Source organism: Pelmatolapia mariae, linkage group LG7 (genome assembly GCF_036321145.2).
Source record: "Pelmatolapia mariae isolate MD_Pm_ZW linkage group LG7, Pm_UMD_F_2, whole genome shotgun sequence".
NCBI classification, from domain to species: Eukaryota; Metazoa; Chordata; class Actinopteri; order Cichliformes; family Cichlidae; genus Pelmatolapia; species Pelmatolapia mariae.
This window is the reverse complement of record NC_086233.1, coordinates 54294875-54322655: the sequence shown is the minus strand read 5'-3', so window position 1 is coordinate 54322655 and position 27781 is coordinate 54294875. Positions and strand designations below refer to the sequence as shown.

The 27781-nt window shown below is 41.7% G+C and overlaps 1 protein-coding gene across 1 annotated transcript; it reads right to left on the bottom strand.

Moving 5' to 3' along the window:
* otogl (otogelin-like) lies at positions 1-27665 on the bottom strand. Its single transcript, XM_063481146.1, has 58 exons — positions 27593-27665; positions 27244-27286; positions 26862-26907; positions 26523-26601; positions 26327-26419; positions 25072-25226; positions 24423-24544; positions 24011-24216; positions 23346-23470; positions 23074-23180; positions 22858-22964; positions 22616-22741; positions 22420-22528; positions 22294-22340; positions 22061-22206; positions 21837-21963; positions 21540-21717; positions 21340-21464; positions 20883-21092; positions 20531-20699; positions 20299-20373; positions 20018-20061; positions 19623-19788; positions 18901-19008; positions 18584-18722; positions 17654-17788; positions 17412-17558; positions 17205-17324; positions 16883-16999; positions 13667-13823; positions 13444-13470; positions 13166-13345; positions 12800-13078; positions 11883-12000; positions 11714-11793; positions 10136-11016; positions 8664-8841; positions 8433-8575; positions 8326-8349; positions 8129-8221; positions 7851-8040; positions 7340-7557; positions 6019-6160; positions 5746-5931; positions 5442-5654; positions 4463-4567; positions 4261-4368; positions 4060-4161; positions 3817-3921; positions 3587-3627; positions 3413-3476; positions 3062-3240; positions 2351-2455; positions 2154-2273; positions 1975-2020; positions 1102-1173; positions 325-404; positions 1-201 (listed from the first exon to the last, which is right to left on the bottom strand). Exons 1-58 carry the CDS (start codon positions 27663-27665, stop codon positions 1-3), a joined length of 7881 nt encoding a protein of 2626 aa, XP_063337216.1.
* Between the last annotated feature and the right edge of the window lie 116 nt (positions 27666-27781).

Sequence of the window (27781 nt, the reverse complement as noted above, 5' to 3'; positions counted from 1 at the left end):
TTAGTTCCACTGGCACGAACAGTCCAGAGGCTCTTGGAAGTTGTACTCCACGACTGTGGCATTGCGAGAGCAGTAGAGTGCGACGGAGCGGGTTTGCAGTCCACTCTCACGGCAGCATTTACAGAATCTGGCGTGACTGTTGATGTTAAAGTTGAATATGGTGGCTGACGGACATTTCCCATCGCAGGAATATACTGTAACCTGCCAAATGAAAAACATATATTTACTAAACAAAACACAACCACAATTACTAAATTTGTTTAAAATTCTGCTTTCACAGACTCCTCCTCATTTTCACAAGTGAATGTCTCTTTTCTCTCTCACCGGTGCATTGCTCCTGCAATCATCTTTTCTAATGGTAGTCCGGATGGCCACCCGCTTACATGTCTTGCCGTCCTCTTTACCTGCAGAGATTTTCACACAGACTAACACTCAGGAAGAAATATAGGATCCTCAGAGTATATAGATCCTTAACACACCAGATATTTTTAGAGAAGCCTATAAACACAAAACTGATGTGAATGCACACAGTGATGATAATATGCTCACTTTCAAATGCACTTTAATCATTACACTACAGAGACTTCATATACACACTGAAATGCCTATTCAGTTTGGCTCTTTGTTGCTGAGCAGTAGGCGCTTACTTTGATTGACAGTTGGGTGATGGGTGGGGGTGTGGGACACAGGTCCCCCAGCACAGTTCCACTGAATGGCTACTGACCTAAATTTAACCTTACTTTTAAACCAATCAAAGTTAGAATTCTGTGTGGGCCTGAAATTCATGAAAAAAACAGAAGTGCTTCTTCTAAACATTTGTGTGTGCATTACTGAAGCTTATATTATTTCACAAGAAGTGCAATTTTTATTTTATTAAGGCCTTTCTGTTACAAATAACCTAAAATGCTTTGCAGGTTATATTGTGTTTTAAGGATCTGACCAAAAATGGAGAGAGGAAATGAAAAGACAAGACACACAGACACTGAAAAAGACATAAAAAAAACATTTACACCGTACACATTCAGAATTTGAAAACACAAAGGAATGAGTCACTGAGAGCAAGGATGCCAAAGAAGTCGGAATAGTGCAAGATGGTGGTACCTGTGTCACAGTTTGTACTACCAGTAGGCGTTACAGGATTAACGGTAAATGGTAAAACACCCACTCCAGAACCTGGAAACATCGTTGGCACCGCAGCCGTCCGGTTCAAAGAACGTCAGGAGAACACAAGGTTATGTTTTGTTCAGAAAGCACAGTTTAATGTCACACACAAACACACAGCGGATGGAGTCATTGCGGCCGGCATGCACATGGATGTCGCATCTTTTTTGGGTCACTCTGGGCAGCCAGCCAAGGAACGCAGTCATTTGATGTACTACAAAGCTCAGCAGGGCGAATGCTAACCCCTGCACCATCTCACATCTTCAGCGGTAAAACGCTCACTGTGAACACCTCAACTGGCCAAACAGCAAGAACAACTGCTTAAGCAGGCAAGCGGGCAAGGCTGCAACGCTGAATCCAAAGAGAGAGGAAATCTCACCACTGTATGTTTATTACAAATTTCATCCACATAGCTCAGAAGATACTTTAACTCAAACTTTTTTCCAAACATCAAGAATAGTTCAGGGATGTTCACCCTGAAAGTACAGCTTCAGGAGATTGTGAGTGTAGTGTAGTATATCCCTTTGAATGTATTGGTTAGTTAATTACTTGAGGTTTTCAGCAAGTATTTCTTCAGTTTATGCTGTGGTAGCTCTTAAATATGTCAACAGAAGGTTTTGGGGACACCAGGGAAAGCAAGGGACTGTGAAATGTACTCATAGGCCAACAGGCTTTATGTTCACCCTCTACAAAAGGCCACACCCCCAACCAGTCAGCCAATAAGCCCATCCACTGCCAAGCAACAAGGCGCTCACCCCTCTAATTGACTGCTCAAAGCGACACCAGAAGCCCTGAATAAATTTAAAGACTCACATGTCCTGCAACAGCCATCCACATAGCTCTGAACAACACCGCCATTCTGCAAAGAAGATAGGAAAGAAATACTAAAAGTTTAATATATAAGAAAAAATATCAAACTGAGCAACTTTAGATAAAAAATGAGGCATCATTAAACTCATACTTAGATATAGATTATAAGTAGCGGTCCTAACCTGAATACATTCTGTATCATTGAAAGGTGGGCAAACCACCCCAGAGGCAAGTATCACCGCTCCCACTGCAGTTTCCATGCAGTCGTAACGTGTGCAGTTCTCCACCCAGGAACTCCCTGCCTGCACACACAGTCAGAATTAGCACTGCTAAAGATTTTGCTTTAATTGCACTTGAATGTGGATCTGTTCATTCTTACAGTGAAAAGCTCCATTGTCCCGTTTTCGTTAGTGAAAGTACAAGAGATATTTTTACAGGAACCACAGCACACCTGAGGGTCTGTAGATGGTACATACACCTGATGCTGAAAAGTTAAAGGAGAGGAGGACCAACAGAAAAAAGAATATAACAGGATGAGATGTGGCGCAAATGCCTCAGTTGAGATAAAACTTCAGGATTTTACTCACATTTAAATACACTGAATACAGAGACAGTAGTCAAATGAAAATCTTGGTAATCTCCTCTTCAACCAAACTATAAGTTGGAGATTGGGAGGGAAAGGAAAGCCTAACTCAAATATAATATAGCTGTGATATGCAAACTGCTGAAAAGTTTTCACATAACTTTTTTTGCCATCTGTTTTAACTCTATTAGACCACACATATTTGAGATGCTATTAATTACTTTGGAGCTGACTCTTAGTAAAAGTTCAGTAAATGTAAAGGTTAATTATGGTAGCAATCAACTTCTGGTTTCAGTGAGTTCCCAGCTGAGAGAATAAGGGTTTATTTTTCACAGATAGTCTGTTACTACCAATGTCAAATCAATACTTACAGGCTTTTCATGTAGTGCTTTTCTCCTTATGAAATTAACACAGGAAATTGTCTGATCAACGATTGACTGGATAAGAGAATATTGACCAATCAAGTGACCAGTCAAACCTGAGATTAAAGCTCCATTGGATACATACTGGTCCACATTTTTGGGAGCAGTTGACAGAGGTGATTTCCATGGCATAATAACCCGAGTCTGGATCTTTATGATGCAGGCACTGGACAGTGTAGCACAGTTCTCCCTCAAAGTACTGAACCAGAAACTGGCCTGGGCCCAGCACTGTCACCCCTTGGAAAAGACACACCTCTGCCTTCTCTGCACACACACAAACACAGAAGAAAAGATTACGCCGCATGCAAAAAGGTAACTATTAAAGCTGCTGAGCATTTTGGAAATAAAGTAGTATTAAACAGAAAGGATTTCTGCAGAGACTCTGTTGTCACACTATTATCAGGTGTCTGTGTGCTTTCAGTCACGTTACACATACGGCATGTACGCTGAGGACAGCCACAGTTGGTGTTGCTGTCTGGAACCTCCATCAGCACCTCCCCCTGAGAGAAAAACAGATTGCTGACTTAACTGAATTTGCTCACTTTTTCCTCTTCCTTGCAGAAAAACCCGATTAGACAGTGACTTCTGATTCAGCTTTTTGCTGACTTACCACCTGACAGATGGGGAGAGAACTGTCCTCACATTGGCATTCTGGACGTGAAAGAAAAAAGTTGAAGAGGAAGGTAGTGTGAGGTTTACGCAAAGGGCATGACAGGCTTAGCAACTTCTGAGTTTACTGCAGTCATCAACACAGCAGTGAATTGACAAGTAATTATTTGGATGAGTGTGCATACGCGGGTGTGCATGTGAATGAATATATGTGTGTTGTCGACTGTGTACCACAGTGACGCTGGGGGCAGCAATGTCCGGGAATGGCAGTTTGGACAAGAGAGAGACCAGGTGCACAGCTCACAGATGATTCGGGGCACAGATTGACATCACAGACTGCAATAAAAGGAACAAAATATGAATATTACTCGAAAGTCAGATAGAAACACACACACACGCACGCACGCACACACACACACACACACACACACACACACACACACACACACACACAAGCCTGCGCATGTAGTTTACCACAGTGGTACTGTGGACAGCAGCTGCTGGTGGTGTTCAGATCCACAGCCAGAATTTCTCCGTTTGAGCAAGTTGGAATGGGCTCGATACATGACTCACACACTGCTCAGAGAGAAAACAAACAAGAAAATTCACAGATTTACTGCTGTAATTAAAGGGACCTCAAACCAGGCAGGCCTGTACACAGCAATTTAAACTCACCACACAGGTAAGAGTAGCAGCAGGACTTTTGCCCCCTGACCTCGACGAGAAACTGATCTTCCCTGCACTCTGGGGTAGACACAGGAGGGCACGCCATGGGGTCACACTCTGAGGAAGACCATTTAGTGAATGAAACAGTTTAATCCAAATGTTATATCTGACAGAAAGTTTATAAAACGTAATGATGAAAGTTTGTTCTTACCACAGCGGTACTCTGGACAGCAGGAAAGAGCGCTGTAACCGATCACTAGCCTGTTCCCATTATCACAAGGTGGAGCTTCACTGTCACAGATGGTCATGTTGCAGTCTAACAAGTAGTGAAGGATAGCTCATTTAATGGGTATTACTTTATACTGATGAAAATGATTTTTGGTCTCTGAAATTGGTGTAAATTATGGTATTACGGTAACTATTTGAGGACACACTTTTATTAAGCTAAACAACTGGTGAAACATAATCAGTGTCGTATCTCACTATAATAATATGCAAAATCTCTGTCTATGTGTTTGTTTGTTCCTTTTCCCATAAAGTCCTCGTAAAACATATGAAGTTGAGCAACCAGATTTGGCTCAGAGGTGGATTTTAGGCCTCTGGATTGTTTTTTTTATATCAGATATTATGATGTCGTCATATAAAAATGATAAATTTTTATTTGTTTATTTATTTGTTTTATTTCTGCACTTATAACACCTTATAAACACATCATTTAATTTCTATTTAACAACAATAACAGCTTCAAAAGGAGAATTATGATTGATATGCTATGATGCCATCTCGTTGCCTGGCAACCCTCTAGGCTAAATTTACCGGTACCTGTTTTAGCCTTTCATAATACTTTATGCACCTACAACAGTAGATGTATAAAGTATTATGAAAGCATGCTATCCTATCAACAAGAATAACTCATTTATATCCACAAAAAGCTTAATTATATGCCTAGCAACCACCTAGCAACTGACTATATTGCCCCATTTTTATCATTTATAAAACATCTCCCACAACTAGTTTTTTACTTTTCTCAATGTGATTAAGTATATCTGTTAGCCAACAGCACAACCAGACAAAACAATACTGTAGCATGGTCATGTACTAGTTAGTTACTAGTAAAAAAAAAAACAAAAAACGGTAAAACCTAAAGATGAATCAAAGATAAAAGATAAAAGGGGACATTTGCAACTCACCACAGATCTTCTTTGGGCAGCAGGCTCCTTCTTCCAGCACATCCAGCACATACTCTCCCTCTCTCTCACACAGTGGAGTAGGCACGGCGCTGCAGTCTGGTTCCACAGCCACCACAGAGCCATTTTCCATACACTTGTAGAGACAGCAGCTCCGAGCAGAGCCATTCCACACCTCGCCTGGGGCCCGGGGGTTACCCTCATTATCTGTGCACACTGGATACAGCAGAACCAAACAAAACAATAACAAACTTACGCAGCATCTTAGACATTGCAGTGTTCATCACAAGGGCAAGTAATAACTCACCGCAACGGTCCTCGGTTACACAGTAAGGTGAATCAGCACGGTGCAGGATAGTTCCACCGCGGCACACACACTCTTCTCTGATGAAGGAACAGGTAGTCTCCTCGTAGTAATCTCTGTTTAGACAAGTGCGGCTGGTGCAAGTGCTCACACATGGCTGATACTCCTTACCAGGAGGACACCGGAGTGCTGCAAGATTACAATGCATGAGAAAACAAAAAGCATGAATGAGTTCATCTGAGTGAGTATGTCATTTCTTATGCTGTGTCTCCTTACGGCAGAAGTTGTGTCGTCTCCAGTTGATGCAGACTTGATGTGTGTAGCAAACCGCCACATAGGCTGCCAAGAAGTCACACTGGTGATCCTTGTAATGAAGGTCACCTGCCCAGATGATGTCACAGAACTGCTCCGGAGGCACCTGACAAAACACACAAGCAGGCCATGAAAGGGTGAGTGGGTTTTTAATCAACAAACCACATATCGTGTCACGGCACTGGGTCTGTTGACCCAGTGTTTGTGTTTTTGGTTTAACTTATACTCCTTGAATGGTGGTTTTCTGTTTGTATTATATTTATAGTTCTTAGTTTTGGGTTTCTGTTCTGTTTCTGTGCCTCCTCTGTGTTCTTGGTGAAGGTTTAATTCTGTTCTCCATATGTTGTATGTTTAGTCTTAGTTTTCTGTCTTTATGTCTTCCCTGTGTCCCATGGCTTGTTACTTTTGTCTCTGTTCTTCATGTCCCCTCTGTTCCAGAGTCTGTCATGTTTCCACGTCTGTGTAGTCTGCGTCTTTGGCTTGTGCTTCCTGTTTTACTTTGACAGTCTATGTCCTATGTCAGTGTATTCTTCGTTGTTTCCGTTGTCTCATTATGTCACATTAGCTCCAGCTGTACTTCCCTCCTGTTTTCCATTCCCTCGTTACTCCCTGGTGTATTTAAGCCCTGTGTTTTCCTCTATTTGTTGTTGCGTTGTACCCGTACCCTCACAATACTGTGTGCGGTCTCCGTGCTCCCTGTTTCCTAGTTTTTTCAGTTCCTTGTTTCCATGTTCCATGTGTTTTTCCCAGCAATAAAGCTGCCGTTTTAAGTTATGTTTCCATGTTCCAGTCCTGCATTTGTGTCCTTCCTCTTGCCTGCCACAGCACACACCTTGGCATATCCTCATATTCGGTATTTTTGCATGATGAATACTTTAGATAACAAAGCTTTTTCAAAATTGCCTTAGCTTTTCCTTTTGACCAGCAAATCAGTTAAATGGACTGGTTCTTACATAGCACTTTTCTACTCCTCATTCAAAGCACAAGAAGTCTCATTCAGCCATTCATACAAGCACCTTTTTCTAAGTCTAAGTGCTTTCACACTCCAGTGAACGTATCAGAAGCAACTTGAGGTTCAGTATCTTGCCAAAAGACACTTTGGGATGCAGACTTGAGTAACCAGGGATCGAACAACCATCTTTCCAATTAGTAGATGACCTGCTCTGCTTCCTGGGCCACAGCAACCCCATTTACTCTCCTGCTACTGTTTTTAATGCAAAAGGCAAATGACAAAGTAACTTAGCACATTCACTACAATCAAGGTTTTGAAAGCACTGCTGGGTACCTTGCTGTGGCATGGTGTGAAAGCTCTTTGGTAAAGCATAGAGAGACAGGTGGAGCAGTCGCCAGTGGTGCAGTTGTCTCCAACCCTGCGTGTGTGTTCGGTCTCATCGGTGGTGTGGACTCTCCATGCCTGTAGGAAGATCATCATGTCTCCCACCTCTCTCACTACTGTGCCATTGGGCAGTTTCAGGTCATCTTCAGGGTTCCCATCGCAGCAACCTGGCATAGTGGACAGACAGGTTTGTGTGTGTATGTGTGTGTGTGTATGTGTATAGCGAATGAGCAATAAAATTGTCAAGTGACATGATGTCTGCCTAATTAAACCAAATGGCTCTCGACATCTCAAATTGTCATATCCCATAATGATTCAAGTCAAAGTGATGCTGCAGTTTAGACATTAAACCTTTAAGGGCCTAAAGATGGCACTTGGATAAAAGAGGCTGATGTTGGTGCTGATGTAGTCAAAGCTAGCGGGTATGTGTGTGTATGGGTGCATGTATATGACAGCTCACCACACAGGCCTCGAGTGGGCACAGATGTATTATTAGGAGCAATATACTGTAGCACCATAATGCCCGTGCTATGATACCACTGTATACTGATCCCGCCAGGTGTGTGGATAAGGTACATGCTTCCTGTATCTTCCACATAAAGGGACTGACGTGAGAACGGAAGTCTAGCAGGTCTGTAATTTACTGTAACCTAGAGACAAATATAAAGAATGCAACCATATTATTTATGTAAGGTAAATTGAATATTTCTTGGGATTAAAGCTGGTAAAAATAATCACCTTCCGATCGAGTCGGTTGATTATAATTCTGTAGAAAGAGGTAGTAATGTTCAGCTTCTTAAAACAAAGTCCAGATGTTCCACCTGTAGGGCTCTGTAAGAAACATTAAAGAGTAGTCATAAGGAGATAATAATACAACAGCTTTGATGCAAGTATAACTGCAGGGAATAACACGGAAGAATTGAAACTGTACTCACAGTTCGTCTGATGGAATTCACACTCTGGAAAGAAAAAAAATCAATGTAAGCCATTAACATCTGCTTTTTAGTAAATTAGACTTCATTGCATTTACTTTATATAATACCTGACTAGTTGGACATTTCTCCACAGTGCCAATAATAGTCTCTCTGGGCAGGTTAACCAAGATGTAGGAGCCATTGTCGTACAAGGCTACATTATTACCATCAAATGTGATCACACGCAGGTCTGACATTACAGTGCAGCGACCTGTAAAAGCCAAACAGATTATCAAGGCAAAAGAAAACTTTCATACCATTTCATACCAAGTTATTCTAGTGCATATAGCTAAACTTACACGGGCACTGCCACTGCGGACAGCAGGGGTCTGTGTTAACCAGGATAGGCATGCCCAGCAGACTGCACTGAGGTTGGGTGGTGTTGTAGCGACAGTGGAGAGAAGAGTTGTGCAGCAGCAGCTCTCCATTAAAACAGATCAGCTCAACACACTCATCAATGCGATAGGAGTATGGGGGCTGTGGATGCAAATATACACGTTCTGTTTTTAAAAGGTGAGCTGGCTTAAACTTCATTATCATCATCAAACACACATATTTAATTTCTACATAATGATTTATCTGTTTTTTCTTTCAGCCAGTGTATTAACCCATTATTGCTTAGAATACAGTATGTGTATGCAGGAACAGATTAACTATGCATTATTATCTGCATAGCAGGCAGCACGGTGGCATGGTGGTTAGCACTGTTGCTGCACAGCAAGAAGGTCCTGAGTTCAATTCCACCACCAGGGTCTTTCCGTGTGGAGTTTGAATATTCTCCCTGGGTACTCCGGCTTCCTCCCACAGTCCAAACACATGCACTTACCATGTCTTAGGTTAATTGATCAATCTAAATTGCCCATAGGTATGAATATGAATGCGAATGGTTGTCTGTCTCTGTGTGTTATCCCTGCAACAGACTGGCTCCTGTGATCCTGAAAAGGGTGGAAGCGAATGGATATTCTGCATAGCAATAATGATAAAAATGAGTTTTCAGTAGTCATTTAAAAGAAATAATAGAGTGAGCCGACCTGACCGACTAAGGAAGACTGTTCCACAGTTGGGCCCAACAACCTCAAAAGCACGATCACCTCCAGTTTTAAAATCAGAGCGAGGGACAGTTAGGAGACTCTGGTTAGAGGATCAGAGAGGCCGGCAGCTCTGATAAGGTTTCAGAAGCTCTGCTATATAAGCAGGGACTTGTCCATGTAAAGCTTTATATGCTAGTAATAGAATTTTAAAGCTGATTCTGAGTTTCACTGGAAGTCAGTGAAAGGTCACAAGAATAGGTGTGACATGTGACTGGCGCACAGGTAATGCAGAAATGTTGCCTTTATGGTACGAGGACCGATCAAGCCTTTCTGAAATGAAAGGCTCATTGTGAGTCAGAAAGCATTTCTTAATTTTTAATAATTGTATAATTTGTTTTGACACATAACGGTATGAACAGTAGCACCAGCATCAATTTAAAAAAACACGACCGAATTTCACTGGTTTTAGAGTGCTAGTATTGTGGATGCTTACTGTGACACTTATTTTACTACAAGATTACAACAGAACTATTAAAGATGTCAGCAGTAACACCTGGACTCTTTGTAGCATTTTGCTTATGTTTTAAAGCCTACTCATACTAAATAATCATGTAAGGAATCTATGATGATTTAAGTAATCATTTAAATTGCTACCATGATTTCTCAAGTTTAACACGGATGGGTTTTTTTATGCACGTTTATATTTGTGCATATATAATAAACTAAAACAAAAGACTTACTGTACAGGGAATAGTGGGCAAAAGGAAAGGGTGAGTGGTTGATGTTTCCTCTGTTACAGGAATGGTTGCAGGACTTGTGACTATTTCTGTAGTTACAGGCTCAGTGGTGGGCTCGATGGTTGTAGGAGGGGGTGCTGTAGTTGTTGGAGTGTCTGTTGGAGTGGTGGCCTCTGTGGCGACAGTCGTATCTGCTGGAGGAGGTTGAGGAGTGGTTGTGGATTTGGTAGTGGTTTCAGGTTCAGAAGTAGCTGAGGTGGAGGTAGTTGTAACAACTGTAGTGGGTGGTAAGGTGGGGGATGTTGGAAGAGGCGGGGATGTGGATGGTGTGGTAATGGTGGTGGAGGTAGGAATTGAGGGTGAGGTATGGGAGGGACGAGAAGTAGTGGAGGGGGCTGTAGTGGCTTCAGTGGGTACAGTGGAAGGTGTTGCAGAGGTAACTGTTGTAGTCACCGTAGTAGTTTGCGTTTGAGTGGGGGTTGTTTCAGTTGTCCTGAGAGTGGTGCTTTCTGTCGGGGTTGTGGGAGTGAAAGTAGTTGAAACAATAGTGGTGGGAGTAGCAGATGGAGACGTGGATGAAGTTGGAGTGAGCAGAGTGGTGACACGCTCAGTGGCTAATGTTGTGCTGGGAGTAGTAGCAGGAGTGGCGGTGGTGGTAGAAGTGGCAGTGGTTGTTGTGGACCTGACAGTAGTGGAGGTGGTAGTGGTGGCTCTAGTAGTGGTGGTGGTTGTAGTGGTTGTTGTCGGCCTTGTGGTGGTAGTGGTGGTGGTGGTAGTAGAAGTTGTTGTTGTTGTAGTCGTAGGTATTGGCGGTGGTGCTGTAGTAGTCCTGTTAGACCGCGTCACATATGCAAACGGGGTTGGAGTTGGGGGAAGAGACACACCTGGAGAAGACGTTTATTATAACAGGCAAATATTTTCAATTGAAAACGATTAAAACCATCGTCATATACAGAGCACACCAAGAAAAAATATAAACTTGGCAAAAAAGTAAGGACATTTATGTCTGATTGATTATTTCTTTGTCATAATCCTGCTTCTTGGCAATAAACCTTACACTGTTGAATTGCTTGTTTATTTCCACTTAAATGGTGCCACAAAATGCATTTTTGAGTTGAGTAGCAGTGTTGAGTATGTGGGTTAAAAAACGTTGGTGTGGTTTATTTGATTGGGTGTTTGAAGTGTGAAGTAATAAGACATATTGGCAATTTAACCATTTTTTCAGTAGCATGTGGAAGAACCATATACAGCCAAGTAATGCTGCAGCTTGGTTGTTGTCTTATGGCATGGGTCCAATCCAGATCAGCCAAACATGGCATGCTTGCAGCAGACACCAACTGACAGCTGTAGTATGGTCCATGCTGCTGCTCAACCCACAAATGTATTTTCCTTCCAATTCAGAGAAATAAAAAGGCTTTCCAAAATATAAGATTTTTTATAAGTGTCGTTACAGCTAAGCAATAACTTATCAAACATAAATCTCCTTGCTTTTTGTGCTAAGTTTATTTTGGTATATGAGAAAACCATATCTTTTTCTTTTTTTTTTTTACAGCAACTTAAAATAAAAATGGCTGTACTCACAGTCCTCTGTGTAGACACATCTTCTAGTGACTTCATCAAGGACCATGTTCTTTGGACATCGGGGAAAGCAACCTTCTACACTGTAACATACACAAACTACTTCAATACTTGCATCGAGCACACATTATGCTGATTTTTTTATTGCTTTTTAATTAGCCAAGCCTCTTACGGAGGAAGAAACTGGCAGCGTGTAGCATCTGGGTCACTGCACGTGGGGACACAAGGACTTGCACAGGACTGGTAGCGCCACTCACACATCATACGATAAGGTATTACAAAAGTGCTCTCTGCAAGAAGAGAGGAAACATACCTTATTAGTTGGCATTTGTATGTCCAACATGCATATATATAAAGGTATACAGTGGCTCCAAAAAATTATCTGGACAAGTAAAAAGAGCTAAATTCATATGGAAAATATGGATTTACATCACATTACAGGCTCAGGCAAGTTCAGGTACAGCTGTCTTGATTTTTAGCTTATGAATGGTTTCCATTCATAAGATAATATTTAAGCTGAGTTGTCCTTGCTGCTTTTTATCACCTGTTTCTGATTTGATTTTGCACAGAGGCATGCAGACCAATCTGCAGCTGGTGTTCCTGTGTCTGCTTCTCTTCTCACTGAAGTTACCCAGTTTAACAATATATATTCAAATGTGGAGCACAGAGTGTTCCTGTGTGCAAGCAAATGATGCTTGAATTTTTCTTCACATTTTAATTGATGTTCAACCAACAAGTTTCAAGGTGATTTTGAAATGTAACAAATTTATTAAGTCAGTTGCTCATCAGTTCAAACATATGCCTCTAGCAATGCAACCAATGATGGAGTTTAGCTCATCACATTAGGAATGGGCATGGTCCACTAAGTTTAACAATCAGAACCTGTCCAGCTTGCCATTTAGAGCACTGTGTTCATGCTTTCTCCCTCCTTGTGATTTATTTATTTCTTTTAATAGAAACCTTCCTGTTAAATTGTCCTAAATGCATTTTATGGTTTAAATACTAGTTTATCTAACATTTTATTAAAAAAAGAACTGGGTCATCCTGATATGTTTTTGGGGCCACTGTATATATGCGTGTGTTTCTGACCCTCCAGTGTGAAGCTGCTGCTGGCTTTGAAGCCCTGTGAGGTGTCGTATCTCTGGGCTCGTGCAGCAGTGCGTGTGAGTGTCAAAAAAACTCCGGGCTGGGCCACAAGCTCAAATGAGGTGTGACCTGGGAGAAACAGCCCCTGGTGCTGGATAAAGGTTGCTCTACGACTGAACTCCACCCCTCGACTCCACTGCTCCAACTGCAGACGGCTGCGCCCTGACACAACAAGGAAGTAGTTGGGTCTCTCTGCAGACTCCAGCGACACCATGGGAACACCTACAAATAGTCGTAATCATAATCAACATAATTTATGCAGGAAATAAACACATATCAATGTATAATAATAATAATGCAGATGCTCACGTGATGTTCTGTCCTTCTGCAATCCTGCTGTGATCATGAAGTTGAACAGTAGACCTGGGGCAGGCAACTGCCCTGGTCTTTCTCTTACCAGGGGAAAAACAGAGCTGCTGGTGCGATTCACTCCAAACATGGTGTCTTTATAGACTGCACTCACCAAGGAAAATGGGCCATCGCCTAGCTCTGTGATGTGAGAGAGCAAAAGAGGAAATAAATGATAAGATGGCAGGGAATAAGAGTAAGGTTTACAAATCTGGTAGAAGATTCTCGGTTAAACATACCTTGATTGTAGTACTCACAATCATAGGCTGAAAGACAGTCCAGAAGAGTAAGATGTAAGATATAACAGAAGAATTATTTAATCTTATGAAAAATGGAAAAATATTGACTGATGCAAAGAGTGACTACAGAAAATGGGTCAAAGAGGTAAGCAAAGGTCACGTCCCTGACCCACACAGCAGAAGCCTGTATTGTATTTGTCTGTCTGTGTATGTATGTACTCACGACAGACAGAAGGTGATCTCCAGTGAATTGTGACCCCCTGCTGACAGCATTTGTATGCATATGCAGCGATGGACGTGCAGAGACACTCACAGTCTCCCCCACGGTTACAATTGCAAGTGTCTGTCAGGCAGTTCCTGTAGAACCAGGCCACATCAACCTGAAAGGGTACACACAGAAAGATATCCACACAAACAATCATGAAATGAACGAGGCCAAATCTCGCTGGGAGAAACTGAGGGAGGTCTTATTTTTCGTAGGGGGGGGAGTTGTTTTAAATAATTCAGACAGGAAAGACCGATGATATCGGGACAAAGAAATGTGGGTCAACCTCTGGTGCAGAAGGTATCAGATGAGCTCTATGACAAACTATGCATCAGCAATGAGTTGGTGTGGCCAAAGGGAAGGTTAACTAGGCCTCTGTCTTTGACACTGGCTACTATGATGTACATAAACAGGAGCAAATAACACTTTTCTGTATTACTATAATTTTAGAAGATATAACAAGTAGAGACATGTGTGCTGCAACCAGGTTGGAGCAACAAGGTTACAATTAATATTCAGATGTTAGCATTTTACTAGAATGTTATTATGAAACACATTTAATAAGCCCTTTCTGTGCCCCTGATGCATATTATTATTTCTCTTCTTGTAAAATTTTATTTTCAACAACACTAACAACAATAAATATATCACTTTTACCCCAGTGCTTGTCAGAGGCTAATAACAAACAGGTACATGTCTAACAGGACATGTGAATCATATTTTGTCCTATAATTTGTAAACATCTCTCACATTATCAGTGTAGACAGAGACAGATTTCAAAGTTGTGAATGGTTATTGTTATATTCTGGAACTGATAAGGTATTGGTACCACTGATTGGTATCAAACCTCCAGGAACTGCCTGCATTCTCTAATCACATGATGCTGGGCATGCTTTTGCACCGGAGGAACCCAGGACCCACTGCACCAGCGTAACGTCGGACGATATCAAGGATTTCACCTTGATATCTTATGGCAGTCAGGATGCCATTGCTTAGCCTGTAGAGGTCTGTGTGTCTCTCCATGGCTATGCCTCCCCTGACCATCACTAAACCCACCACCAAACTGGTCATGCTGAATGAAGTTACAGTGAGCATAACGTTCTGCACGGCTTCTCCAGACCGTTTCACATCTGTCACATGTGCTCAAGGTGAACCTGCTCACATCTATGAAAAGCACGGGGTGCCAGTGGTAGACCTGATAATTCTGGTATTCTATGGCAAATCCCAATCAGGCTCCACAGTGCCAGGCAGTGAGCACATGGCCGACTAGACAACGTTAGGCTGTTAGGCCTAAAAGTGTTCCTTTTTTTGGAATTTTAAAGAGCAGTATATTTACTTCGTATCTGTCCTAGTGATGAGGGTTTTTTTTGTTTTTGTTTGTATTTTAGTTGTTGTCTATTTTTATAATTGTTTTGTAGAAGTGGTCTCCCCAGTGTTTGTGTTATGCATTCCTGTCTTATACCATGTTTATGCTTTGGACCTTTTTGTCTCCGTGTCTCCTATTATCTCCTACATTGTTTAGTGTTGGTAAGAGCATCTGATTTCCTGTTTTACATTGAACATTTTTGTTTCCTCTGTGTCTTATCCGCCTTTCCTTGATTCCTTGATTGTTTTCATCCATTGTTAATTATGTTCACCTGTGTCCCTCTAACCCCCGTTGATTAGATGTCTTTACTCTTTGGGATTGTTATTGTTTGGTTTCTACTTGCATCAGCCAATAAAATGCTCATTTTCATATAATTAGTGGTTTCATGTGTCTACATTTGGGTACTGCACACTACATCAACAGACCAGCTGTGACAGCCTTACTATTAAAGACTGAATGCCAGCTCACCACTAACATGAGTTAAATCTCAGTCACTGGGCCTAGATCTAGCTGTACAGAAATATTTCCAAAGTTAGCTCAGTACTGCCTTGGGATATTAATGTTTTTATTTATCCTTGCCTTAATTACTGCAAATCTAGATTTGTATCTTAAAGCATTTACTGAAAATCATTTGGTTCAGAATGAGGCAGTGAGGCACATATATACTAAATGAGAAGAACACATTACCCTATTCTTGCTGAATTGCACAGACTGACATGCTTTATATGAATATATGCTTCATAATTTAGTTCAGTTCTGCTTTTAACATTAAAAGCATCCCATGGCATAGCAGCTTCTTGTATATCTGAACTCCTCACCCTGTATTCTCCACTACGACCACTGATATCTTCTGACCGACTGCACTTAATTATCCCACCATCGAAACTGAGAACAAAGAGGAACTGTGCTTCTGACATTTTAAATCCTGCTCTGTGGAATTGCCTCCCGCTTATTATCAGGTCTGCTGTGTCTGTACTATATTTAAAAAATTATTGATTTACATTTTTATAGTCTTCTGTCTGCAAGCATGATTCTTTTTCTGTTGAGAATTCATTGTAATCTCTATTTTTTGCTTTTGATCAATTAATACATTAAAACTGCTGTTTCCTCAAATAAATCTGTTTTAGTGCAAAAGAATACAAACATACTTTAAATAAGTGCTAAAAAGTAGCAGGAATTCAGAAATATCTCAAAGGAATATACTACTAAATGATGTTCCTCTGAAGGTTGCTTCAAGGGTACATATTTGTCTTCACTGGACAACTATGGCAAACAGAACATGACAAGAACGTGAAGCAGATCAGATCAAAGAGGGCACATTAGGTTTAATAAGAAAAATGAATTTATTGCAAAGAATATAAGACAGAGAGAAATTTGTTTGAACACAGAAATGTTCAAAGATTGGCTTTTGCTTTATTATGATAATCTCTACTGAACCTCTTAGTTAATTGTAAATGTATGTATTTTCTGAAATGTAGTTTAAGCAATGAAGTGAAATGGACTCTCCACTGGTTGATAGTGATGGCTAAAAAACTGTACATAAAAACATGGCTCCATCTACTGGTCATAAATTGAAATATAACACTATAATAAACACTAGGTGTGCCCAATTTGAATTTGAGTGGCAAGCTTGTGAATCTCTTTAAGAGTGTCTTTACTAGGATTAGTTAAGAGTTGTTCCTATAACCCCTTATTAATCCCTATAGCTCCCTTTTTCAAATGATATAACCTTTTCATAGCTGCAGTCTCTCTCTACACAGGTTTCTGTGTTTGCGTGTGTTTATATGTGTCACTTGAATGGCACTTACAACATTGTGACAAGGTGCAAAGACATCGCTGTAGAGGAGAGCACACTCTCTTTTGGCGTACGGCTGTCTCCCTAAGTCCCCTTCACATGGTCGCTCAAGTACATAGTCGCTTTCACACTAAAATACAGAAAACACACACACACGGAAAGTGATCAAGTGTCTGATTACTCTTAAATATCACGGTGTACTCGAGGGAGACGGGCACAGGGAGCAGGGAGGTAGAGAGGTAGTGAGTTTGAGGGTGATGGACAAAGACAGAAAGAGAAAAGAGGGCAAAAGAAGAATCAATGAAGGGGAGTAGAGGAAATGAGCTGACTCATACCTGTCCCAGGGCCCAGCTATCGCCGAATGTCTGTGCATTACTGACTTCCATGTGGCTGGAGGTGGTCATATCATTCGCTGTCACACTGTCAAAATTTCCACATAACCCACTGACAAGACCCTGGAGCGAAAAAGCAGACAACTTGTCATATTTTTGGATTCTTCTTATAACAACGCTTTCAATTTCAGATGTGCTACTAGTACACGCCTTCCACTGAGGTCCAGCTCTGATGTGCACAGTCGTCTTGCGGTCCCAAAGGATGGTCAGGTCCTGATTTGAGAAGTGGATGACAGTGTAGTAGCCGGCTTTCCAGAGCTCAAACTCTGACCCTCGACCAACAACAGTGGAAGGGCTCTAACACAAAATAAACCAGGTAGCGTGACATCAGCAGGATTCACTGGATTTTACTGAAATATTTCAGTTTGTTACTGTGTTTGTATTATCCATACAGGGTTGCCAGAATTGTCAGTGAAGTAGATCTTGGTAAGTCCCACGTGAATGACCAGGATTTTCATGCACACAATGCCGCTCTCATAGCAGTCTTTGTTTTGGGCAACAATGGATACCTCGGTCTCTCCTGCACTCTGATGAGAGGAGAAGGCAAAATATTACTACTGTAAGGAAAATTGTGTTTTTTTTAGCAAACACAACAAAATACTTTTGTTCATTTGTCTGTTCAAAATTTTCCCCACTAAAGCCACAGCAGTCAGAAAGCAAATATCCAAACACCACGTGCTAGACTCAGAAATGGAATCTCATTCTACCTGTTCAGGAAACATCATCATCCTGGACACACGATAAGTGACAAAAAGAGGAAGCAACTGTAAACTATTAAAGTACAGTTTTGACCAGCTTCCCCATTCTTTTCAGGTCTGCACGGTGGCAGGCGGCCTGCGGGCTCTGAATGTCTGTTCTGCTAATTCTAATTCTATATCCCTGGGAGCGCAGGAGCCCTGGGGTTTGAAGTGAACACTGGTCTCTTTGTGTCACTACAGCTTTGCGCAACGTCTGCTAGCATTACAGTGGTCCCAACCCACCGACACAAACACACACATACATGCCTTAATCGGCTCTAATTAAAACCCAAACTCCAAGATTAGAAACCAGCTTGGATCTTCTTTCCCAGATCCATATCAGTGTTGGCTAGGAATTGTTAAGGATGCTCCTCCTTTGCCCTTAAATGCAATCAATCACACAAACTTCTCTGGCACAGGTTAGCACAGTCTCTATCAGACAATCCCCACTGGCATTCCAGTGCCAAAAATGAATCCATAAATTTGTCACTGGAAGCAAATTATATAATTTTACACCTTTATTAGTTTTTTTTCTTGTGCCAACTAGAAAGTTTTTATATAAATCCACACAGCCAGCCTACTCACTTTGAGCAAGTAGACCTGACAGTCAGAGTGGTAGTCGTACTCGAGGCCATCAAAGGTGTGGTAGTGCCTGTCACTGTAAACGGTACACACAGCTGGACACGGAGAGTAGCTGCAGTTAAAATAGCCACGGTGACACACGCTAAAGGGATGGACAGGTGGGTGCATAAGAGAAGAGCAAAAACAAAGCAGAGGTGGGACAATAGACAAATTTGCTTTTGTAACTGCTTTGAGAATCAGCTGTTTGGAGATGATTGACAACCTTATAAGGAACCTCATTATTACTTTGTAAATAATACAGAGGCAGGAAAGGTGTTTACCATTTGTAGCATGGTGTTTCCACAGTTTCTCCAGGCAGGTACTCAAGTCCTAGCCAGGAACAAGGGCAATTTTCTGGATAATAACATTCCCCCTGGTGCAGCACCAGCCTTCATGGGTAAAACAAAAGTAGGTGGTACAAAGCATGCGAACACTTAAACACTCAAACCCCATATCTGTGTTTGTCTCTGTGTTGCAATTAACACTTTAGCTTTTAGGCCCTGAGATCAAATCTCTTTTTGGAAAAAACAGTGGAGAAAATACATAAACACAAGATTCAACAGTTCAAACACAAACTCAAAACAATCAGTCATCTCCCCACTAATTAAAACAGTCACAATTATTAGAAATCTAAACTCTAACAGGAATTAGTGTTCCTAAATTTAAGCTGTGTTGAAGGTTTTTTTCCAGTATTATGGTGACAGTACTGAAAACCAGTCTTTCCCTGGACATGAACTTTCAGAGTACTTTGTGCTCTGGTTGCTGAATATCGGCAAAAATCTTGTAAGTGAAATTAAGACACATATATGCTGATGCCTGCAAGATGCTTCTTTTCACGCAGTCCACAGTTGTGAGTGCAACCCATGCCAATGGCAAATGGTCCTGGGGTAAGTGAAAGGTGTTTTAACTACCTTAAGATACCACTTTTTGTGTTTCAATGTAACTATCCTAACACGGGTAAAGCAGTTAATTTTTGAAAATAGTCACTAAGTCTTTGTATTACCCAGAAGGGCAGACACAGCCAGGTATGCATGGTGTACTGGGTGGGCACGTCAGGTTCAACATCAGGTTGCGGCAGGTTGGTGCACAGGCCACTCCTCCCCTCTGCTCAGTGCAGCTGTGGTACACTTTCCCTTCTGGACACTCGCCGACTTCTATACTATCTGGCTCTATGATGTTCATGCATGCGCGCACACACACACACACACACACAAGAAAATCAATGCCCTAGTTGCCATAAACACCAATTGCAACATCAAGTCATGGGAAACAAGCTACAGCTACAGACATAAGGCTCTTGATTTCAGCAAGAGGGACATAGCCTGAAATGCCACTTTGTTACTGGAACGGACGAAAGCAGGAACTGAAGGGAGGAGGGGGGGAGTGCAGAGAGGTTACCTTTTTCCTCTGGCACACACTCCATCTTCCCATTTCTGCACAGGCTGATGGTGGAGACAGGAAGGGAGAGAAAAAGGGGCGAGTGTTTGGGAAAGAGAATAATGTTATCAAACACAAGGTCAGTTTAAGTGCTCTACGTCTCATTTGACAATCACTCAAGCTTAAACTGCTTTCTCAAATGGATCAGGGTGTGTGCAAGTATGTTGCACTGTGTGCAGTTTGAAGAGCAAGCAGAGTGGGTTTTCAATTTTCAGTGCAGCTTATGGTCAGCTGTGACTCACCAGGGCCCAGAGGCACTGAAGGTCACCTCTCCTGGTTGTGACACCCCACCCATGGAATAACAGTGACACTGCGACCTGAGGAGAAAGTCATGAGAATATTTTGATTACATTTATTAATGATGATGCTTTTTGTGTTTAAGTGCTGTGTGTGCCATTGTATGTCCTTTCTGGCCAAATGGCAACTGATACCCATTAGTAAGTAAGGATGATGTATGAGGTGCTTAAGGCTTACAGCTGCACACAGCGCTGGCGCACATCATCATAAAAACTGCCGTCTGGACAGCCGCATCCCTCGGCACAGTCATCAGGGGTACATGTCTCAGTGCTGGACAATGCCCGACAGGACCGGCCACAAGACGACACACACAAGTGGTACAGCATTCCACCAAGACACACCACTCCTGTATATCACACACAGAGAATAGTACAAATTAGTTTTTCTGGGGTAAATTACAGTCTTCTGCAATCCCTTTACAATGCCTACATTTTGGGGTAGTGTACATTTGAATCTCATATCAATAAGAAGAAAAATCACAAAGGCACAAATTAACGTCTAAAAAAAAATCCAGACTATGGAAACTTACCACACTCGGAGACTTGTGATCTGAAATTAATGTTGACTCCATGTTTGGAGCAAAGGTAAGCGTAATGAGCCAGTGCAGTGCACAAACAGCTGCTCCCACAGCGGCAGGCCTGATAGCGGCACTGCTGCTGGTAGATGTTTGGACTGATGTAGCCATGGCACGGAGCAAACACAGTGCCCAAAAGCACCTCACACTGGGATGCGTAGAATACTACAAGACACATAAGCCCACACGAAACTTAACACATCCTCATATTTCCTTTGACAAGATAGATTGCCTGCAGCTAAAACTTGAACAATTTATAATTCAAACCAGAAAGCAGTAATGTTAGAATGCATAGTACAATCTGGGATTCAAACCCCTAAAATTTTGCCTTGATCCTTTTCTTTCTTCATATTTTTCATTAAGGCTAAAATGAAAGAATAATAACCAAATCCACAGTAATTGAAACTATTACCGTTGTGCTGATTCATCTCGCATGGGTCTGTAATAGGTAGATTAACTGGAGCAACACAGGCAGATGACACCTTCCAAGCACTGGCATGAAGCTGCGGAGTGCCCTCTATCATACCTGCTGGAGACCTACCCCCCACAAAAATATCCTCAGCAAAAGTCACATTTTCAACACTGACATGTAAGTGGGAAGTACATGCTCACAGGAAATCATCTCGTAGATTTCCATTGTAGGTTCCACAGAGTCCCAGCGTCTGTCCGCGCCACTGGCTGTCAAGCTGCACATAGACCCTTCCGCCTCGACCGTCATAATGCAGCCTGAAACCAATCCCAGTCTTCAACTGTGTGAACACAGAGGTCAGTTTCCGCACCTCGACTGCATCTGTATGTCAGGAAGAAGTTTTAAAATCGAATCAATTGTTTGTTTTTTTTAACTATTTCTGGCAATGTGTTTACATGTACCATTTGATATCGTGTGTGTGTGCATCGTGTGATTCCTACCATCGACATATGGCAGGGCAGGCGCTGGGTTGACACCGATTATCACCTCCCCCTCTCTTGTCAAAGTGATTTGGCGACTTACATCTTCATCCAGCACTACTGTCACTGACTGAATACACACCTGCTGCTGTTGACACACATTTATACAGAAGGGGCAGTTATATCTGGATTAAAGGAACACTGCAGGCTTGTTAGGTGTGTGCAAAAGTAGTTGTGTGTGCTACCTCTGCACAAGTGGTATACTGTAGTGTGATGGTGAATCTGCTGCTGCTGCGGCTCTTTGCCAGGACATACTGACACGCCCCTGGCTGGAGAAACATCCTTCCGTCAAATGTTGTCACAAACACGTCCCCAACCACTGAACATTCAACTAAGAAGAGACAAAAAGAAGATTGTTTTTGTTTTTTAAATCTGGATGCATTATTTCTTCGTTGGCTGTCTTCGATGGGATTCTCACCTGTGCAGTTATTCTCAGTGCAGTTCCACGCACCACCCATGCACACACTGAAAAAACAAAACAGAAAGAGTTAGCAACACATTGGCTGTGCTATATTCTCACACAGTAACACTTTTCCACACTCACCAGACACTGCATCCCTGTTGTAGCACCTGTCCTTGTACATATGAGGTTCCATGATAAACACATGGACACTGAGAAGCAGCAATGCATGTTCCATTCTGCAGGATGAGACCTGCATTCAAGGATGATTATCTGAGATCAGTCAACAATTTCAGAGACATTAAAAAAATTGGGGGGGGGGGGGGGGTTCTTTGAATACCATCAGGACAGTAGCAGCCATCCAGACAATGCAGATTGGTTCCCAGGCATTCTTTCTCAAAGGTACAGGTAGGTGGACAGCAGCTGATACAGTCTCTATACACAAAACTCTCCTCACAGCCGTCATCTAAGCAAAAACACAAACAACTGGCTTAACAAGAAAAGTAGAACACAAGTATGTACTAAATACATTATAAGTTTTCATGTTTCCGCTGAAATCGTAGAGCAGCAGCCATTACTTACTGCAAGAAGGGAAGCTGTCTCTCCACTCTCTTACGGGATATCCAACATGGGAGCATGCTCGGGTGTACTCCACCAAGGCTCGACAAAAAGTTTCCTCATCATCAGAGCTGAAAACATGCATGAAATGTTTTCGGGGAACTGCTTTGTATACAAAAAGTTTCAACTCAAGCAAAAGGTTGAATGTATCTGCTCGACAGTGTGCTTGCTTTTACTTACACACAAAGGTCAGAGACACAACTGGCAACAAAGGGATTGGGATCGATGTTTTCATGACAGGACAAAAAGGGGAAAAAGAGAAGCGCACTGCATTTCTCTATAGCATCCTGCATACAAATAAAGTATGGTATGAATATATGCAACATAACATACCACCAGAAGTAAACAAAAATTAACACTGCTAAAAAAGGTTTTATTATGGTGCACTTTGGTGGGCCTGATTTGTCTTTGCACATGTTATTAAGTGGAAATATTGCTTCTGTGGTTCTTACATCCATGTCTGACTCAGACTGGCAGGGCCCACTAAAGTCAAGATCCACTGAGGGACAGGCTCGTTCATGAGCAAGGTCCACTGCCCAGCTATTAGCAAACAGTGCAGGTTCATCAGTCCGAATACCTAAAGTAAACACATATGTGCAGCTGTATGTGGTATACCCAGCATGACGTAGGTACAGACAAAAGATAAAAATTTATAAAAACACATACACAGAGCAAAGATGGAGTAGATTTTCCATTCAAACATACATTAAATTATTTCTTTAATTCATTAAACACAATAACATGAGACATAAAAAAGAGGGCTGACTATAAGAGGCACTAAGAGGAAATATGTGTGTGTAGAAATGCGCTGTAGTTGGTTCCTTTTTGTCTGTTGTCTTTCCTTGGGCTCATCTCCACATTACTGGTCATCTCTCCTCCCAAACAAGCAGGGCACCGTAGTTCATGTTACTAGGTCATATGAGGAAAGTCCATGCTTCTTCCAGCTATTCAAATCAAAACTACCAGTTCTCCCCTGTCCTTCCACTCTAGACTCCCCAGGTCCCACTGCTACTATAATTGGCCAGAATCAGTGTTGAGTGTATAATAACAATAATTACGATGAGTGGGTGCTGAGAGAAGGGATAAGAGGATGAGTCGCCAGTCAGGCCGGTCTTACCGCGAGCAGTGGTGAGGTCATCACCAGCAACATTGTTGAAGTTTCCACACAGGCCACAAGGGGCGCCTTGGTGCTCCTCGCTCATCTTCAGGTAGACGCCTGAGCCTCCATCCCAGGCCAAAGAGAAGCCAAACACGCTCTTCACGAGCAGGTAATCAGCCAGTCGTTCAATAAAGACACCGCCCACAGTCTGAGGCAAACTTAACCTGACATTATACAGAGACAGAGACATCATGAGAGCATTGGATGACGTCAGGTCTTTGAAAATCTTACTTATAGTCTTCTATCAATTTTACAGTAGGTGTAGATGGGATGGTGAGCAAATGCTTTCTTTCTTTCTTCCTTTTTAGTTTTTATTTTGACACCTCTGCAGTTAACAAACACACACATACATGCACACACTCATATGCACCTGCGGCCTCCCTGGTGGACCCGATATCCTGAGATGTGGATCTCCTCCTCGTTTGGGAAGAACAGACTGAGAGCTCTCGGACATAAATACACACTCCCCTCACACACTCTGCTGTTGTGAATCTGACAAACACAAGAAAATGATAGAAGTGGAATAAGAGCCACTGAGGGAAAAGCATACCGATTTATGAACAAGGTCTCATTAAAGCTACAACTCAAATTTTGCAGACTATCATTATATAATAATATATGGCTGCAAGGATAAAGACATAATTAGAATGACTTTGGCACCTTTTTTGAAAAGGTTAATCATAATTAAAAACATTTTTTTGTCCTTAGTAAGACAATTTTTTGTTGAGTTTTTAGAAAACAATGGCACAAAGAAATATGCCACATCGGTGTTGTGCTGACAGCAGATAGTTGTTAATAATGTATGCTAAACACAGACACTTTAAGACCTTGACACGACTGTTTTATAGCCTTTACAGATCTCCTATTTCCTGTTATTTTATTCAGTACAAGCAGTCAGATGCCACTGCAGTTTAGCTTATTTAAGAAACTTCCGTATTGCTTTGTTTTAACAGCAAACATGGCAATGTAGCAAGAAGCTAATGTATAGACATAGAGTAAAGACTGATTACTAGCCTTACCCACACTGTGTACTGCGGTGTAGTTGAGTGACAATCCTGGGCCAAAATGTAAGAGCAGGTTCCAGGGAAGTAGAAATATATTCCATCAAATGTTTCATAGTGGTGCTGACCCCATGACCTGCAGATCCCATCTCTATCCTGGCCCTGGTTAGGTACTGAGAGGAAAAATGGGCATTTCAGTCAGACAAGATTCTTGTAATTATAGTGACACAAATGAACTGACTTATCATCGTTATGCCTTTCATCATGTTCTATTTCATTGCACTTATCAGAGAAAAATGAACTCCTGAATTTTCTAAAAGCTCTTTGTTAGAGGAAATCCCCATAGCAGGATATGCCAAGATGCTGCCGAGGGCCATTCCCAAAAATCTGAGGAGGTGGGTTGCGCTGACAGCAAACACATCTTCTGATTTTAATACTCTGACATGAATGGCTCATTTTACATATCTTCAATTTGAGACATTAATGCTTAAAAAATATAATTTTCAAATTTTATTCAGTACTTTTTGACGAATAGCTCAGTTGCCTCAATTATTATAATCTGTTACGGTGGGAAAGCTTGATATTTTTCTTGGGTGAAGCTTTTATTACCTTCATGACAAACCTGCACTCATGACATTCTTTCATATTTTCTTTCTGTAGTGGTGTTTTATTTTTAAAATTCATATTTTTTATCTTGTCAGTGCCATTTCAGGGTTTCTCCTCAAGTCTCAGCTGAGTCACAGGTGGTCTCTAAAGAACTGCATTGCCTTCGACCATTTGTCAACACTAAATTAGTTTTTATTGAAATGAAAAATGTCTTTACAATCACTGTGACCTCAGATCTCCTGATATGCTGTATAAGGAGCCTGTTCACAATATAGAAACCAGAAACTCCATCACTCAGCCCTTACCCTATTACCTAAGTTCAAGTGACTTTATATCAGCTCCTCTAGGGAGTAAAGTCTTTGTGTGTGTGTGTATGGGTGGGTGGTTTTAGTAGAGATGGAGGTTGGTGGATTTGTATCAACAAAGGAGAGACAGAGAGAAAGAGATCTGGGAAAATCTGATAATTAATGCTGGAGTGTGTACAGCTAATTAACATTTGTTGAATGATTGTAGAGCACATTCACAAATTCTTGAAGACTGACTACGTTATGTTATTAAAAAAGGATATTGTTACCAAAGATGCTAGCCAGCTGGTTTATTGCATACCAAAAATGTGTGGTTATAAGGCAAATCTAAAGGAAGACATGTAGATGGGTGGATTACTCACTGATCTGGCAGCGGTCTCCCAATGCCTGGAACTGGGCACAGTCACACACCCCACCTTCCTGACACCAGCCGCCATTGAGGCAGCCGCAGTATTCTGGGAAAGACAAAATCAAGGGTAATCATTCCAGCCTGCCCAGGTAAAGAGTGTTAAGTTTCTGTGAATGCATTTGGAATCACTTCACAGGCGGAGTATTTACCTGAAGAGGAATCTCTGGCTGTGTAGTTGTGCAAAATACTGCGTGACAGAGTACCCTCTGACAACAATGGTCTGTACGTCTTGGAAAAGAGTAAACAGACACTTAGAGTAGTTCCTTAAACAACTCTTAAGCTTTAACAGCATCCCTGACACTGACGTTTCTGTACCACTGCTCTAACTGGTCCTGTAAGATAACAGTTGCGTCAAGTTGAGTGGGAGAAAGTGTACAAGTTAGTGAGTGTGTCGCATTCTCTACAAAGACAGCTTTGTGCCGGTTAGGGTGTTGTGCGCATGTGGGTGCCCTGACCTCCTCTGGTTCTCTTAGGTGTAGTGTACAAACCTCCTCCCCGAGGAGATCCCGTTTCCTCCGGAGTGCATTAGCTCTTCTGCACACACACACAAACATGCACATTAGTGGGAAGAAACAGTCAGAGGGGAGACTTAAGTGCACTTTACACCACTTGAATTCAGACTTGAAACCTCTCTGTACTGAACTCTCACACGCACATGTGCAGGCACACACAGACACACACTCTCATACACTGTCTCTGTCATATACACCATACAGGGAGTGTAAGTGCATTTATCATGTTCACCCTAGAGCAATGTGTAAGAATGACATATGAAAAAAATGACTTTTCATTTGTATCATCTAATGTATTAATACTGTATTAATATTATTAGTAGACAGCAACATGTTTAGTATTCTTTCTTTTATTTACCTCTGTGGTCTTCCTTCTGCCACTGAAAGTCGACTCTGAACTCCTAAATGCAAAGTTATAAAATCAGCATTAAGGTTTCTGCCTTACTCATCTCAGTCAAAGGTATCTTATAGGTGTAACATCAAAATACATCTCAAAGTGTACATCGTGTTAAGCAGACAGTTGTAAAATTGTATTACCATCTGTGAGTGCTAATACTGATAAAAGAAAGAAGAGATGAGTCGAAAATAACTTGTAAGACCTCAAGGATTTTGTGGCTTATTTATGTAAACATTGTCTCATACTTGTAATACATCATATAATATCAATAACATTAACATCTACAGAAGTCTGGATGTGTCTGACTTACCCTCAAGTAACAGCAAGTGGGAGACTGAAAACGACATAAGAAGAAATCGTTTCACTGTCCACTTTAAGTTCATCTCAGAGTCCGAAAGGAAGTCTCGCCGAAACGTTAACGGTGCATCTCAACTGTCCCGAGAGGAAAGGGTTCAGGGTGTTTGTTGAACCGGTACGATGCCTGGTCGTACCTCTAAAA

What these genes read in the sequence shown, in the direction of transcription:
- otogl (XM_063481146.1), bottom strand. Translation starts at nt 27,665, where the DNA reads ATGAACTTAAAGTGGACAGTGAAACGATTTCTTCTTATGTCGTTTTCA. An exon ending in ATGTGTCTACACAGAGGACT is followed by an intron (nt 11,017 to 11,713) that starts GTGAGTACAGCC and finishes CGTCTTCTCCAG; the next exon opens with GTGTGTCTCTTCCCCCAACT. An exon ending in TCCGCAGTGGCAGTGCCCGT is followed by an intron (nt 8,576 to 8,663) that starts GTAAGTTTAGCT and finishes TGGCTTTTACAG; the next exon opens with GTCGCTGCACTGTAATGTCA.